This window comes from Cyclopterus lumpus, chromosome 16 (genome assembly GCF_009769545.1).
Source record: "Cyclopterus lumpus isolate fCycLum1 chromosome 16, fCycLum1.pri, whole genome shotgun sequence".
Classification (NCBI taxonomy): domain Eukaryota; kingdom Metazoa; phylum Chordata; class Actinopteri; order Perciformes; family Cyclopteridae; genus Cyclopterus; species Cyclopterus lumpus.
This window is the reverse complement of record NC_046981.1, coordinates 15,938,175-15,954,311: the sequence shown is the minus strand read 5'-3', so window position 1 is coordinate 15,954,311 and position 16,137 is coordinate 15,938,175. Positions and strand designations below refer to the sequence as shown.

General features: G+C 42.0%; 1 protein-coding gene across 1 annotated transcript; it reads left to right on the top strand.

Moving 5' to 3' along the window:
* The first annotated feature begins 5,348 nt into the window (after positions 1-5,348).
* Positions 5,349-6,423, top strand: hamp (hepcidin antimicrobial peptide). The gene is made up of 3 exons (XM_034553477.1): positions 5,349-5,629; positions 5,730-5,807; positions 5,967-6,423. Exons 1-3 carry the CDS (start codon positions 5,543-5,545, stop codon positions 6,072-6,074), a joined length of 273 nt encoding a protein of 90 aa, XP_034409368.1. The 5' UTR covers positions 5,349-5,542; the 3' UTR covers positions 6,075-6,423.
* The last annotated feature ends 9,714 nt before the right edge of the window (positions 6,424-16,137 follow it).

The following is a 16,137-nucleotide window of genomic DNA, read 5'->3' as shown; positions in this document are numbered from 1 at the left end:
GGAAGAGGAAAGTGCCATCGCCTTGTGTTAATTGTTAGTGCTGTAATTATTTGTAATGGATTTGAAACCGCGGCCCAATGTCTGGTCAGTATCGAGCAAATGTCCACGTTTGCCTGGAGGGTGGGACCAAGCCAACTACTGTCAAATCCTTTATGTGAATTGGGAAATACCCTTTTTATTTGACATTAAAGCACGTCTACCACAGCACATGGATGACTGGTTTCCATTGAACTGGCCAACACATTCTGCTGGCATCGTCTTGTGTCCTGCAGGCTCGTCTTACCTTTGTGCCGTACAGGCGCTCACTGTCTGCAGCACGTATGTCTACTCGGCCTCGGCCTGGTTCATTACATTACATTACATGTCATTTAGCTGACGCTTTTATCCAAAGCGACTTACAATAAGTGCATTAAACCGTGAGTCCAAACTCAGAACAACAAGAATCAAGCAAGTACAATTTCTTCAATAAAGTTAAACTACAAAGTACTATCCGTAAGTGCCATTTAAGTGCTACTAAAGTGCTATCGGTAAGGGACATTTTAGTGCTACTACGGCATTTAAGTGCTACCTTTTCAAGGTATAGTCGAAAAAGATGTGTTTTTAGTTTGCGACGGAAGATGTAGAGACTTTCTGCTGTCCTGATGTCAATGGGGAGCTCGTTCCACCAATGAGGAGCCGGCACAGCAAACAGTCGTGATTTAGCTCGAAGTGAAGGAGCTACAAGCAGATTGGCAGAAGCCGAGCGAAGTGAACGGGCTGGGGTGTGAGGTTAGACCATGTCCTGGGTGTAGACTGGACCCGATCTGTTCGCGGAATTGCCCACTCAGTGATCGATACTGGTAAGCAGGTGATCCTTGCTAACCGTGAAGTCTCAGTTTGCTAGAATGTGAAATTCTTGCCAAACTGATTAAGGACAAAGATCAGTTTACCTCAAGGTAAAAAGTAGAATAAAGTTCAGTCCCTAGTAGATTTGGATTACAGAGCAAATACTGAAATCCTAGCTGGTTTGGTTGACTTTTCAGACACTTGTGTAAAAAAGCAACAAATCGCAGCTCAAAGTGTTCAAATTAGAAAGACAGTACAGACTAGCATTCACATTCCCCATCTCAGAGATTGTTTTTTTGTCCTTGTGTACCACACTGATTCATCTTCCTACATGAATAACTACACAGCATCTGTATCATAATATATAGCATCAGCACAAAGATATGGGGCACATGGACCATCTGAGATTTTCTCTTGTTTTTGACCAACTATTGCTGTTGAACTGACAAATGTAAAATTCTGTTTGCATTTGTTCAAAAATGTTTTTTGATAATAAGGTTATAACATGTTCTACGACATAAAGTAAATTCATACCCCAAGAGGGAATATTTAAGCCTCTACCCATCTTAAAAAGGGCAGTTGCTATAACAAGTGGTTCAATGGGACTACAAAACATCATTAACCCGAGTAGTCTGCCTTCACTGGCCAAAGAAGTATGTCATCTCTGCAGTACTCTAAATGATATTGTACGCTCTGTTGTGTGATCTTCCTTATCATTATTAAATATGATATATAAAAGTCTTCCTGAGCCACAAATAGGAACATCAGATGACTCGGGTCAGAATCAGATTAGACGTTATCCTCTCTGTCATTCATACTCATTTGTTTAATTTTTTCAACTTCTTTTATTCTGTCCGTGAGGCCTGTTCTGTCCATTAAATGGTTGAGTTCCTGTACATATTAACACTAAACAAGGATCCAATAAGGGTTGTGCCAATATACCACTACGACTGAACACCTTTTCCTTATGTGAAGCAGCTGAAATCAACATTGGACTGGAGGATTCTTCTACATCCCGGGCTTTGATCAAGCTGACCCACACATTAGAAGGGACCAGTGGTCGGCTGGAGCCCGGATAATTGTTTCATGTAATGAAGAACATGAAATGGTTGATGCCCGATGATCAAAGAAGGGTTCTTGTTCATCACTGTCGCTGAACAAGTTTTCAGGCTGTAAAACAACTTAAAAAAAAAGACCTTTTTACTACAAGATCGTAGTTTAGATTATATTGAAGAGCAAAGCCTCCCAGCGAAACAGGCGGACGACTCCATTAGTGATTTTGCATTTACATGACGATGCATTGCCCCGTTACAAAAGATGTATCGGACTCATATTTCAGCTTTAAATCCCACATCAGGAGAATATTTCCATGTTGTGGCAGCAAGAGGCCTGAAATACCCAATTCATGCTCTGGAAGACTGAAACTGTATCGCAATCGTCATAAACATACAAGTGTATGCATGAAATTTGACCTTTGCGTTTAAGCTATCCTAACCATTAGGAGCAGTGGACCGCTGCGAAGGATCCATCGATCCTCGCGGTTCAGAGGACGACTGAGCCACAGCTGCCCGAGTAAGTTACTGTTTTCATGCATTTTTTATCAAGACGTAAAGAAGGAGCATGCAGTTTCACTCTGGGTTTAACTCACAGCACAAGCTCCCTGTTTCTGTTTGTTTACAAAATTACTGTGACTATATAAAAACCTTTCAATGGATTTTCTCTGGCCTTTGTCAATTTGTCAAACTATATCTATATATTCATTTTGCAGTGTGAAACTGGACTAGTATTTTGCCACCAGATGTTCCCTTGGTTTTTTCTTCTCAGTTGAGTATGTTTTGGGGAATTGTTTTGCCTTGAGAGATTCTGACAGTGGAGAAGGGAGAGAGAGAGACGGGGAATGAAGGGCCGCTTCGCAGACTTTGAACCAGGAACATTTGTGTTCATGGCAGGGCCTTGACCTCATGCTCATTATATAACTTTTACCAATGTTATTCAATCGTCCATTTATTCTGTGCGTTTTCTTGACTTTTTATTGTAACGAACTTTGAGCGACATTCTTTTTATAAAACCAAGTATAAAACCATATACATATGGTTTAATCCTCTTATTACTATTATTATTATTATTAAAACTAAGGACATTTTTTTAATGCCATTAAGATTGACTGTTGGAAAATCCCAGCAATATATTGCAACACTCTTACAATTCCACACACAATGGAATTTCCCACAGTCCATTCTCAAAATGCAGAAGCCCATCACCCTGAGCTCCATCCTGCCCCCGGAGTCTGAAACGTGACACTACATTTGTTTTAGGCTGTGACGGTCAGGAGGCCCGTGTTTATTTACATATTGACGCTTTTATGTCACACTAACACCGGTTGCTGCGTGTCCTAGTTTTGAAGGAAAGATGTAAACACTCGAGGCGACACCCTGGCTGTGTTTTTTGGGGGTGACGAGAGTTGTCGGCATAGCGGAGGGAAAATGAGCTGGATTTGTGGAGTGTCTCGCAGCTCAGAGAGGAAGAGGAGGAGGAGGAAGGAGAGGAAAGGGGGTGAGAAATGGGCAGGGGCAGGAACAGAGATGATGAAACAGAGACAAACGGGAGCATTGCCCTCGACCGGGGAGGGAAAAGCTAGAGTGGCGCCTGCCGAGGTGAATCTGTCTGCCATGCTGGTGCCTGACTTTGTTTGGCCAGAAGATTCTTCCCGATATGAGACACACACACTCAGGAAACACAGGCCAAAACACACCACTTGGAAAACCCACAACTTTTAACACTTTAACAGTTGTTAAAGGGGTAAATCTTCTCAAATAATGCTCACACAGGGAACCTGGATATGATATTGTTGTCCTGGTACAGTGACATATTCAGATTTCTCATGAGCTGAGTCACGCCTACTGATGCATGGCATACAAAATGACACGTGTTCATCTTGATTCGACACGGTGTGTCGGTTCAAGTCGTGGGCCAGAGCCCGTTTCTGTCCCTCGGTCGCACATAAAAACACACATACGCACAGAAAAGGGTGAAATGCATGAAGTGCAGACAGTGTGACGCCTTCTCGTCATATCAGGCCAGCGTGGGTAGATTCCAACAGATGTGGAGGCATTCGTTGTCGTATTTGTTGACACTGATGTTGTGGTCACCCAAAGCAAGCATGCGGGCCAGCGGGGTTATCAGTGAACGAGACAGACTGACGCAGGGGCCCCGCCACATGTTGTTTCACTAATTGAGTCAGCACAGGCAATTTGGAGGCACTTTGAAGATATAATGAGAATTCAAAAGGCCCCTGATGTTATCAGCTCTCACAGCCTTCCCGTTGATCAGTTTGTAGCTTTATTTTGGCCTTTTTTTGTTATTTCATTTCCACAATTATTGATTTTGTACTATTCGTTTTGGAATAGTTCTCTCTCTGACAGGCTAATTAATCTGAGTTGGTTTTTTTTATCGCCACTTCAGTGATAAGGGGAAGAATTATTCATACCATTTTTAGGGTCGCTTTTTTTCCACGGCATTGTTAACAATCGGGGTTATTGTAATTATGACGTTGTCATTAAATCCACACAGTTTGAAATATTTATCAACCTATCAACGATCGTTAACATGCGGTGTGTCGGAAAAATTAATAACTGTTTTAATGAAACAAAAGCAGCTGAGAGCGAAGAGAGATTGTGTCATGTAGTCATGATATACAACAGATTTGTTAAGTTGTGCCTGGAGCAATGCAACTCAACACCTTCCAGACATAATAAACCTCATCAGATGACATCATATTCATCTTTAATAAATGCACATTGAAACACCTTAACTCTCAATTGGAGGATTTTAATCCTGGCTACTATTCCGACCGCTCTCAAAGGGATTTAATTTGGTTCAACTGCAGGTTCCTATGTATTATGCAAAAACTGAATGGATTGAAAATGTGGGGCTAATTATTCCATTTGAGAGGTTGGAATTACATCCTTGAGACTGAGCAATGGATATTCCAAAGTGGCTCCCTCCCCTTAGTGAAGGATTCCCTGGGTCGAAACAAGTGCAGCTCAGTCAGCCGCGCAATACATTGACCCATGCAGTGTTGACCTTTGCTGTGGGAATCTCCAGCGCTCTTTCCAGGTGCTTCCAGGAAGAAGAAAAAATGTCTCATTTTTAGATGAAGCTCCGCGTCAATACAGAGTACATATTGCTCTCATACATTGTAAAACATGACGGTCCCCAGCAGCGGCAGCTTGTTCATGTGTGGAATTACAGTACAGTGTTCTGTCTGCGGAAAGTAATTTAATTAAAAAGTTCATTGCCGATTTTGATTTTGCTGAACGGACAGTGGGGCCCACATTCAAAAATAGAACCCCCCCCCCCTGCCTTCCCCAGTGTTGCGGCACTATGGAAGGGAGAGAGGAGGAGGTCAAAACTTCCCCAGTGGAGTGAGGTAACTGCTGCCAGGAATGGGCCGGGCCTCCCGAAGCGATGAGGCAACACTGAGCCCGAGTGTGTATAAATAACAGAATGCAAACTCAACCACTAGACAGCGGAAGGACTCTAACGAGCTGAGGGGTCACCAAAAGATCTGAAGAAATCCACTTGCCCAGACAATCACCATCCGTCACGATATTGTAGTGCTCTCCGGTCGCCCGACCCCCATGAGAAAGAAGACCTATCGACTCTACTCTTCAAAGGATTTAATAACTAAACCGTTTTAACCCCCCCGACCCCTAAAATGAAGGCATTCAGCATTGCAGTTGCAGTGACACTCGTGCTCGCCTTTATTTGCATTCTGGAGAGCTCTGCCGTCCCATTCACCGGGGTAAGAATTTGTCTTCAACTCACTTCAAGCGCTTATTAGCCATAAATGTTTTCACAGGATGCTAAAACGTGGCTCCTAAATGTGAATAATTCATTAACAGGTGCAAGAGCTGGAGGAGGCAGGGAGCAATGACACTCCAGTTGCGGCATATCAAGAAATGTCAATGGAATCGAAGGCGGTATGTTCAATTGACTGAATGAATTAAGGCAATTACCGTGAGCTAATTCAAATGTGAGTGGATGCGTTTTCCCCACGGAGTGTCCTGTGCCCCCTCCACACGAGGAGGGGATGAAATGCCGGAGATGAACACTCTGCTTGTGTCTCTTGTCTCGCACAGATGCCGGGTCACATCAGGCCGAAGCGCCAGAGCCACCTCTCCTTGTGCCGCTGGTGCTGCAACTGCTGCAGGGCCTACAAGGGCTGCGGCTTCTGCTGCAAGTTCTGAGGACTGCCGCAACAACCATGAAATATTAATTTATTACGCTTTTTTTCTTTTCTTTCTCTTGTCTTGACCTTTTCTTGACCTCTTTCTCCAATGTATTGCCTGTGCTACACTGTACACATGTACCATGTTAAAAATGTGGTATATGATTCATGGAGGTGGCACTGGGAAAAGAAAATGTATTTATTTTATATGTGTTAATACTTTCCCACAAGAGTCTTTTTGTAAGGGCAATGATATGTCAATTGGTTTCTAACAATAATCCACGTGTGACTGTTTCTTCATTTAAATTGAGTCCAACGAGTACATAGACGGTGTTGAATAAATGATGAACATGTTAAGCAACTGCTAAGATGTTGTTTTGTGTCATTAATGAGGACATATATAACAGCAGTAGGTCTTTATGGAGTCAGATATCATGATCATCAGGGCACGTGGGAAATATTATACCTGTTGTCTAGTATGTTTTATTAAATCAGATGAAGATATTAAAGTTGCTACCAGTAAAGAACTTTTACTGGTTAATGAAACTTTTTCCGGGTTATGAAACGTTCTCAAACCAAACTGATGCCTCCATATGACCTGCATAATTAAAACAACACCATCAGCGAGGCGATCAGGTTATTCTGTTATTCTTAATGATTTTCATCAGTGCAATCAAATCAGATTTTGGCAAAATCAGATGAAACCGAGCAGCTCAAACTCTAGCAGGGCCAGTGACACGCCCAGCAGGCCCAGGTTCCATCTGCAGTGGGAGCTCTGGTGGGAGGAAGAGGGCGCTGGTCCAACACAAGGCACCGCTCTGCTGGGGCCCCTGGACCATGTCGCTGGGGACGCAGCACCGAAGAACCAGGACCAGGACTGCGTGGGGAAGACTGTCAGATTCTGCTGCAGAAAAAACAATGAGGTTTTTGACATGTCACAATTTATTACCACATCAGAATTTAATAGCACTTGAAACACTTGACACAATACATATGAAGTGTTAAACAATCAATATGCATTGTTCATATAAACATCTTTTTTATTACTTATACGTTACATTATAATGATGACAATGATAACCAGGACTCTTAAAGACATTTTTTCACAACACATAATTCCTGTTGTTTCTTTGAATCTTAGCATTGTCTCGTTCAAGTGTCCTGCAATTTATTTGAGGGAGGGAGGGGGGGGCAGTTAGGGGGTCGATGGCTATACTGGGCATTTATTGCAGATCCTCATCACAACAGAACATATGTTCTGCATAAAAAGCAGCTAAACTTGATTTACAGTGGCGTCTGGTATCAGCACGCAGTCACGCAGTATTGACAGTGTTGGAAAGCAAAATAATAGAAATCTAGATACACGTGCACTTCCATATACCTGATCTGTGAGAGCAGGGACGCTCACGTCAGTGTCTGTGTCAAACATATTACATGTAGTGGAAAATTCATGAAAGCACTGGAGTCGCCCGATTACCATTATCGACAGTGTGCCCTCTGCTTGCTCTGCTGGTTATTGCAGCTCCTACTGGTGAGACAATAATCACTTCACTCAAAAGGTGTTGCTCTTGCTGTTGCACCTCAGACAGCTGCTGCTGAACCATGGCAAATCAAATGAATCAAATCAATAAAAGACAGAGAAAATAAATACAATCGTGTTGTAAAAAAATCCTATGGTGTTTTCACAAAACAAAACAAAACAAGGTAGCAGAGACTGAATTCCCTCTCTGGATTATCAGTTGGAAATGCACATCATGCATGAACCATCCGGTTTAACAGTAAGAGGGTTGCTCACATGAATGACTGGCATGTAACTTTCCTTTTGAAAGATGAATCATTGTTTTTTCCAGAAAGATTATTTCGGGCTACACGCGTCGCGTCGCGTGGGTTACGTTCCCGATTCTGCTCTTCATCAACTAACTGCTGCAGGCAAAACTATTTTAAAATGTCACGCTGGTGTGTCTCCATAAGGTCCTGATGGTGTTGGGAATCTGAGATCTCAAACAGATACTCTTGGTTGTCATCGTGTCACTCCTTGTTTGTTCGACAGAGAAAATGTGTGCACGTGTTTGTGCGCACGTGTGTGTGAGCAAAAAGAGGGAAAGGCACCACATACAGAAACTCAGACTTCTCACACTAGAAATATCATGCAGGCAGTCAAAATTGAGAGAAATGTGAAAGGCTGAGTGCTCACAGGCAGAGTGACTGACACTTGAAAGGAGGTTAAACATGAAGTGTTTTTACTGATAAAGAACATATTTTATACCAGTCTGCAATTGACTTCACTCTTTGTTTATTCACGCCTCGCAGCAGTAGACAATATTTTTGCAATAGCCAAAAAGATGTTTGTGTGGTATGTGTCACAGCGAGTGCAAACAAGATGGAGCCGTGACGTATGCGTAGAACCACTTTGTGCTTCAAACGCTTCACTCAAACTTGTATATGTTTCACAGATGCATAACCTTAGAGAGGGACAAATTGAAACAAAAAATAAATAAAAGTGTCTTAGTAAGGTGTTGGGTGTCCACCGTAGATTGAATCATGTGATGTGCAGCAAGATGTCCCCCCCATTTACAGCAGCTATATGCACTGTTTTTTAAGCCATTTGATATAAGAAAGTCTAAAAATCTGGACATCATTTGGGTAAAAATATGATATACTGAGGGCAATTATCCTGTGGAGCCTCCATCTTAATTTTTATATAATTGTTCTCAAGCGGTCTTCTTCATTCTGAGGATTCTGAGGGCCACCACACTTGTTGGATTTTACTATTATGAAGTTGCATAACATTGACCTGCATTAGTAGGGTATATAGGAATTTGGCATAAACAGCATTACTAATCTCGAAACCTATTTTTGGCATAGTTTGCTGGAGTAGTTCTGTCCTGCTCTAATTTCAAATCAAGGATCCCCATCAATGCCAAGTACTTGTGGTCCTTAATATTCTGAAACGAATATTAGGTCACAGAAGAACATTTGAAATCTATTATATTATATTTCTTTTGGAATAACAAAGTAGCTCCGGCAGCATAGAACTCCCCCCTCCCCCCATGACAATGTTAGGGCGGATATATACAGTATGGCAGTAAAACTACTTTTGGTCTATTGATTTGCTGATCCAGAAATGACACAAAGTTGAAGGTATTTTAAAAACCTCCCCTCGCCGCCCCGCTCCGCCCCTCATCGTGCGTTTATTGTTTCGGTGTGGTCTCAATCCTTTGACTTAACAGATGTGCAGGTTGGGCCAACGGAGACACTGTGCCGTCGCCCTGTTAAGGGCAACATCATACAAGCACTATTTACATCCTTCTCACACACCGTTTACTGGCTTTTTTAATTCATCCATAATGAATGAATGTCGCTTCAGGCTGTTTAACAGGGAACTTGTGTCATTACGTACGAGCAGACAGGGGACCGCTGTTATCATTAACAGTTAAAGTCTGCACCTTTTTTATATTAGGCAACAGACAAATTCAAAGAACCCTGCTTGGAGAGCTTTATTTGGACTGAAAATGTTTTAAAGGTCTTGGAGGTCTGTTGTTAAATGTATTTGGAATGATTCATTTAAATGAGAAGAAATTCATATTATTTCTCTTATCCTATTTTTAGATTTTATAACATTATTAGATTTTATAACATTATTTATCCCACTGCCTTCTTGGTTGCCCTTTTATTTTGACACAATGCAGGGCCTGAAACTAGTTAGGACTTCCACTAAAGTTGAGAGAGACATATCATTTTCTTTTAAAATGATAATAATAAAGTTATGTTTAAGAATTCTGATTATTTCAGTATGCAGGCTGTTAAATAGCCCCCCTGTAGTCTGAAGGCATTCCTTGGGCTGAAGGCCATGCCAACACCCATGTGTTGGCGAGTCGTTAGAATCCCTCCTCCGGCCTGCGGTTTGAACACTCACACACCTGCAGGTCTCCTCTTGCCCCCCCCCACACACACACCTACAAACATAGAGAGAATATGCTGCCATCGGTCAGTTTTGACTATTCATCATATCATGTTAATCAATGATCTGTGTTCATTTTAGAAATTGTCATGTCTACCGTGCATCGTCATCGCCACAACCGCCATGCACACTCCGGAGTGAGATTGCAACTGACATCCTTCAACCTTTATCATCATCTAACAACAGCCATTGGTGCTTTCACATGATGGATTCATTTGGCCTTATTATTTGTTTTTCAATTAGCATCCATATAAATAAAAGTAAATATTGCCTCTTTTTGTGATGACCGTTTATCATCTAAATAGATGATAAACGGTCATCACTGTGATGTACATGTAAACTGCACATGGTTGTTCTCAGGAAAGCTCGACCTGAATGTTAAAAAGCGTTCATGAATCACAACAACATTTTATCAACAAAATGGGTTGTTCTCATTAAAAACAATTGCAGATAACCACATCAAATGAAGAGCCAATTTAGAAGAAATAACCCTGTTATATGGCCAGACACATTTCCAGTTTTCTATTGGAAATACTATTGAAAAAAGCTTTTAAAATGCCCTTTAATTTAAATGTCTAGCGAAATGAAAAAAAACAAACTCAAAAGGGTAAAATGTTTTATTTCAGAGTTACTCAAACCTGGCAGAATTGTGCCATTCTCAAGAGTTATTTTAACCGAGAGCTCCAGTTATTCTAGAAATCAAGTGTCTGCCAGAGGTAGACAGCTGCACATCATGAGGTACTTCTTAGTGCTTCTTAGTACTCGACAACAGGGGAAGAGAAGCGAGAGCTCAGTCCAAGCTCCGGTTCATCCAATAAACTCAATAAAGCCAGGACCCAGCCTTTAAACTACCCAACATAGTCAAATGCCAGAGAGGAGAAAGGAAAAGAGTCATCACAAGAAAATCAACATTGTTGAGCACCAATACAACTTCAAAATGATTTTTTAATGACAAGCACAATGATCCCTGGGTCGTCTCATCAGCTCTCCTACTTCAGGCAAATGTGTTTATTGGATTTCATTCAAATTAAAGTTACCTCATCAAGTGTGATAACGCGTGTTTGGACATTTAATGTGTAGGATGAAGACGTGGGAAAGACATCACTTCAGATAACGGAGGAGGGGTTACAGAGCATTTAGCTTTGAGTAAGATCAGGAACGTCTCAACCAACACGCAAATGATGTGTGGGGAAACTCTCCCCTCCATACTGGGGAGTTAATGTGCAAATGAGAAACAGCTGCTCAGGCAGGGGGCCAATCAGGTGTCAGCTACAACTCCCTGAAGGTGTCTGGTGGACAGGTAGGGCGCAACAAGAAACTGGACTGAATGTGGAAAGCTGTGTGAAGACACCGCTTCCATTAATTTGCAATGAGAAGACGTGACTCCCTCATGTCAAGCACAACGGGATCTTTCTCCTGGGAGAGAAATATTCTGGGCCCCAATTCTGTCAAAAGGGGGGTCAACACTTCTCATTTCTTTATTCATATCTTCTCTATTGTAGAGCAATTTATGGACACATTGTCCACTTTTAACAAGCCTTTATTCACTGCAGACATTTTGAGTTGTCACATAGGAAAACCACGGCTGCTCCTAATAATGTTCATGGTTGTCTCTGTTATTTCAAGGGTCCCGGTGAGAGGGACAATGAGCCAGCATGCACGATTCCTGAAATATAAGCTGGAATTCAGCCATTATTCATTTTATTATTTACCCCTGTGCATTTCCTACTGTGACGAGTAAAGATGTGCTCCGTGAAAAACAGTCTGTTGGTTTAGTCTGGGAGAAGATTCATTTGAATTATTACTCAGGTGTTGCAATATACATGAGTGTGTTGCATTGTACATTTCCACCTCTGCTCTGTAACATGTTTGAGACAAACCCCGGCAAGTTGCCTTATAGCTGAAAAAAAAGCATGGGTGTATTTATTAATAACATTTGTGATGGCTCCATTCCACACAGGGGAGGAGGTCCTGGTATGCTGGCTCACTGTCATGCTGTTATGGTTTACTGGGACACTGCATGGAACTGAGCCATTGTTAAAGACATTTCATTCACCTGAGCTTGTCGTGCTTTGACAGAGAAAAGTTGGAAAGAATCAAACCTTCAATAATCGTGTTATTTACATCTGTGCTTCTTTCGAATGTAACAAGGTAAACTGTCTTCTGTGCAAAAGGCCAACAATCTCTGTGAGATTGTATAAAGCTGCATATTATTATCATATTATTATTATCAAGGTGCATTTAAGACTTTGGGAGCATTCCTATTGCCTATCAACATGGAGACGCCTGAGCCGGCGGCTTGCAGCTAACAATGCTAACAGTGCTAACAGTTTAAACTACGACCAGAGCGGTGATTGGATGAAACATCTGTCAATCAAACTCTTGCCAAAGCTGGAAGAACAGCAAAAAAAAATTCTAGCACAAATGCCAGTGTTTACTCTTCTTTTTATAAGGAAATACAGTCCAGTTCTGAAATAACCAACGCTAATGCAGTATCTAACCTCTTGAGGAGATATTGTTGTTTTGAACTAGCAGTCAACTCTGCATGATGGGTCACGCACACTTAAATCGTAGCTGCTATTAGCTCCTCCAAGGACCCTGATTGGTCTGGACACAAACGCATCACTTGAAACAAAAAATCTTATGAAACTTAGAAAGTCAAGATGCCACACAAGATTATCTCCCCTCTGGGTCTCTGCAGTTTTGTCCCAACCGAAAGGGATGGCGCACAAGAAATATAATGCGATTATGTTGTATTTATTGCCTTAACTTGGGAACCAGTTACCGGAAAATACATCACATCACACTGAGTAAATGAAAAATCAACTTCAGTCATTGAAATTAGTCATTAGTCTTCTCATAAGCCTGAATATGTTGTTGCATTACAGATAAACCAAAGTTATGCTGCCATTTTGCTGCAAACGGCACCAGAAAAAGTCTACAGGGAAATTACTTTTTAGCCTCTGTGAAGATAGACTGGTTACCGAAGGAGTTCACCGTATCCTGCCTCTGCAATGGGATGCAGCTACAAAGTCAAGGCTGATGGGGAGATGTTGCTGTTGGGACTATGACAGGGACAATATTTGATGATCAGGTGAAGGATTTTTAGCCAGTCACAACGCTTGTGTTTAAAATACTTCCTTATACTTATGATTAAGGTTTTATTTGTTATTAAAATGTGAATAAGAATGCTGTGTTTTAAAACAAAGTGAAGACAATAAGGAAGTGCATTATTTCTAATAGCCAGCAGGGGGTGACTCCTCTGGTTACAAAAATAAGTCTGATTGTATGGAAGTCTATGAGAACCATTTTGCAGTGTTCAGCTAATTAAAATCAATTATAACATTTTGGTTGCCTCAAAATGACTTATTTAGCAAAAAAACAAGATGGCGACAGCTGAAATGCCGAACTCGAGGCTTCAAAACAGCAGTCCGCAAACTAATATGTGACGTCACGTTGATACGTCCTCTTCTTATGGACAGTCTATGCTTTACACTGATCACTGGCCCCTGTGTCACAGGGGAAACACTTTGATGTTGAAAAAGCTCAATACGTTGCAAAATCTCCAAGAAGCAAATGATCTCTCTCTCTCTCTCACTTTCTTTCTACATCACACAGACATTTATACAATTTCAATAAGATCATTGTACAATAGTGTGTAAAAAAAATCATATCTTTAAATCTAGTCATTTAAAAAATGTTTGCCGCATGTGTTAATCACCGTCGGTGGAGATTTAGTGTGAACTTAGGAAGGTCACTTCAAACTCCCTTTTAGTCAAATTCATTTCCAAGAATTAAATTCAGTTGCATTTTACACTCTTGATATTGCTGGCAGTATCATGAAGGTAACCATTTGTCATAATCATGGATCTGTTCAGCGCTGCCTTAGGCTAGAGCCACACTCCGCAGTGTGTGTATGTGCATGTGAGAGGAATGCCGGGATGACCTCAGGCCTCTCGAGACCTGGTGTTATTTAAAAAGACGGGGATGGGAAGAGACATAGTCGCTCTCTCACTTTCTTCCCGTCTTGCATTGATCTTGCTCAAAGGCTGAGTCGAAGAACATGTTAATCGACTCCATAGTTGCTGAGAAACAGCTTCCCCCTTCCCAAGCTTTTGGAGGACAGAAGCCTGATACTATTGACCAGCGGCCATCATTTAGATTCCACCTCCTCCTCTAAAAGAAAGGCTCTTCTTCCTGCTGCCCATATCACTTCTCCTCACGCCGTGTGTAACGCATCACACCGCACCATTTGCATTTAGATCACCCCTTTTGTTCTTGTATTGCACATTGTGTTGGGATTCGAGTCGATACTGTGGTGGGCTCCTAAGGAGAATGGATGGTGGCGGTAATGAAGGCGAACCACCAACACAAACACACCGCCCGGCCGTTCGTCTGCCCGCCGCCGTGCAGCACATGCAGCACCTGCAGCCGTTAGTTTTAATTAGCGGAGGGGAGTGATAGGAGCTCCTCTACCCTCCCACCCACCCATTCCCTCAGGGAAAGAGCAACTGAATACTGATACTACTGTTTTCTTTTATTATTGGGGTTTAATTGATATAACGGATCCAGACTGGCTCATTCTACCACAATACTCTATTAATTCAAAACAGATTGGTTGTTCGGATGGAGAAATAAATAATCAGGTCAACATGAGCTCGGCTGAATTGGTTAAATAAAGCAGTGTTTCTTTCTTTCTATTATTGTGCCAATTGTTGTGATACAAAAGTAGTTATTCATCTAGACGGCACTTTATATTGTGAGGCCTTTGTAGAAAATCTGTGTTGGCTGAAAGAGAGAAAACAGTGAGTTGAGAGAGCATGACATGTGGTTTATCAAGTGGGCAGCTCTCCCCAGATATTTCATGGGATTCACCTCCTGACAGTTGCAGGAAGTTGAGCGGTAGATTCCGTCGTCCGTAAACACGGCCTCCCCTCTCTAACCCGTGCTCTCAACACTGATAAGACCTGTCGTCACCTACGCTGCCCTGACACTCCACCCACTCACTGCTCAGACGCCATGTTAGCTGAAGTCGAAGGAAAAGCAAATGCACTGTCCTCTACATTCAGGCAAAAGCACGAGATTAGCCGGTAGGCACTGATAATGTCTTGTGATATTTCAAAAACGGTATTGCAAATCTCCTGTTTGTCTAATATTACAGTCCCTATGATGGCTCCTCCTAACTTTATCTATTTGATTCTTATTCAAAGCTGCATTTGGAGGATTTGGTTCCTGATAGAATCGCTCCGCTCTGCCCCACCCTTCCCCCTCCCTCCTTTCCACTGAGGCATATTCTATGATTTACATTACCTATCAAATCTTCCGGTCCCTTGCTGTCAAATACTCAACACAGCCTTCCAGCCTACTGGAAAAGCTTAGGCTCTACCTCATCTTCCAAAGTGTATGCCAAACTGAGTGGGGGAATAAGTCCAGTGTTTTGGAAACCCGCAACACTCTGGCAGTCCCATTGGTATGTAAAGTCCTATCTTGGTTCAGACATGTGAAACTTTTTTTTTCTCCCTTTTCCATGGCGTTTTGAGTCCCAACCGAACTGTGGAATTGTATACGTGCATTGAGAAAAGATGTATGCAAACACTTTCCGCTTGCATTGGGATATGGGGCCACTTGTATCGTTAAAAGATATAATTTGGGGCAAAGCATAGCCACGTGGCCGGCTTCTGACAAACAGAAAACACCTCTCGGCAATGTCTCCCCTCGGATTCTGACCATATACACACTGTATACATACATATATACACACACCAGCATGTGCATACTGTACACTCTTACATCACTCAGCATCCTATAAATATGTCAGTGCGTTCCAAAACCTGTAGACATAAAATTGTCTCCCATCACAAACAACAATGCACACAGCCATGTGTTGAAATCTGCATAAATCATGTCAGTGTTACTCAGACTTAAATTACTCATGGGAGGGCTATGGGTTTGAGTGCTGCGCAATACCACCATGGTCCACGTTGATGATATCAAACAATATATGCATCACGACTGGAATACATAAGGAGAGTGGGAGCGTCTCCCCCCACGGCTGAACTGTGCAAGAAGCTGCTTTATCTCAGGGCTCAGTTTAATACGCCAGGCTTCGGAGGGAGCCACC

What these genes read in the sequence shown, in the direction of transcription:
- hamp (XM_034553477.1), top strand. Translation starts at nt 5,543, where the DNA reads ATGAAGGCATTCAGCATTGCAGTTGCAGTGACACTCGTGCTCGCCTTT. An exon ending in CTGCCGTCCCATTCACCGGG is followed by an intron (nt 5,630 to 5,729) that starts GTAAGAATTTGT and finishes ATTCATTAACAG; the next exon opens with GTGCAAGAGCTGGAGGAGGC. An exon ending in TGTCAATGGAATCGAAGGCG is followed by an intron (nt 5,808 to 5,966) that starts GTATGTTCAATT and finishes TGTCTCGCACAG; the next exon opens with ATGCCGGGTCACATCAGGCC.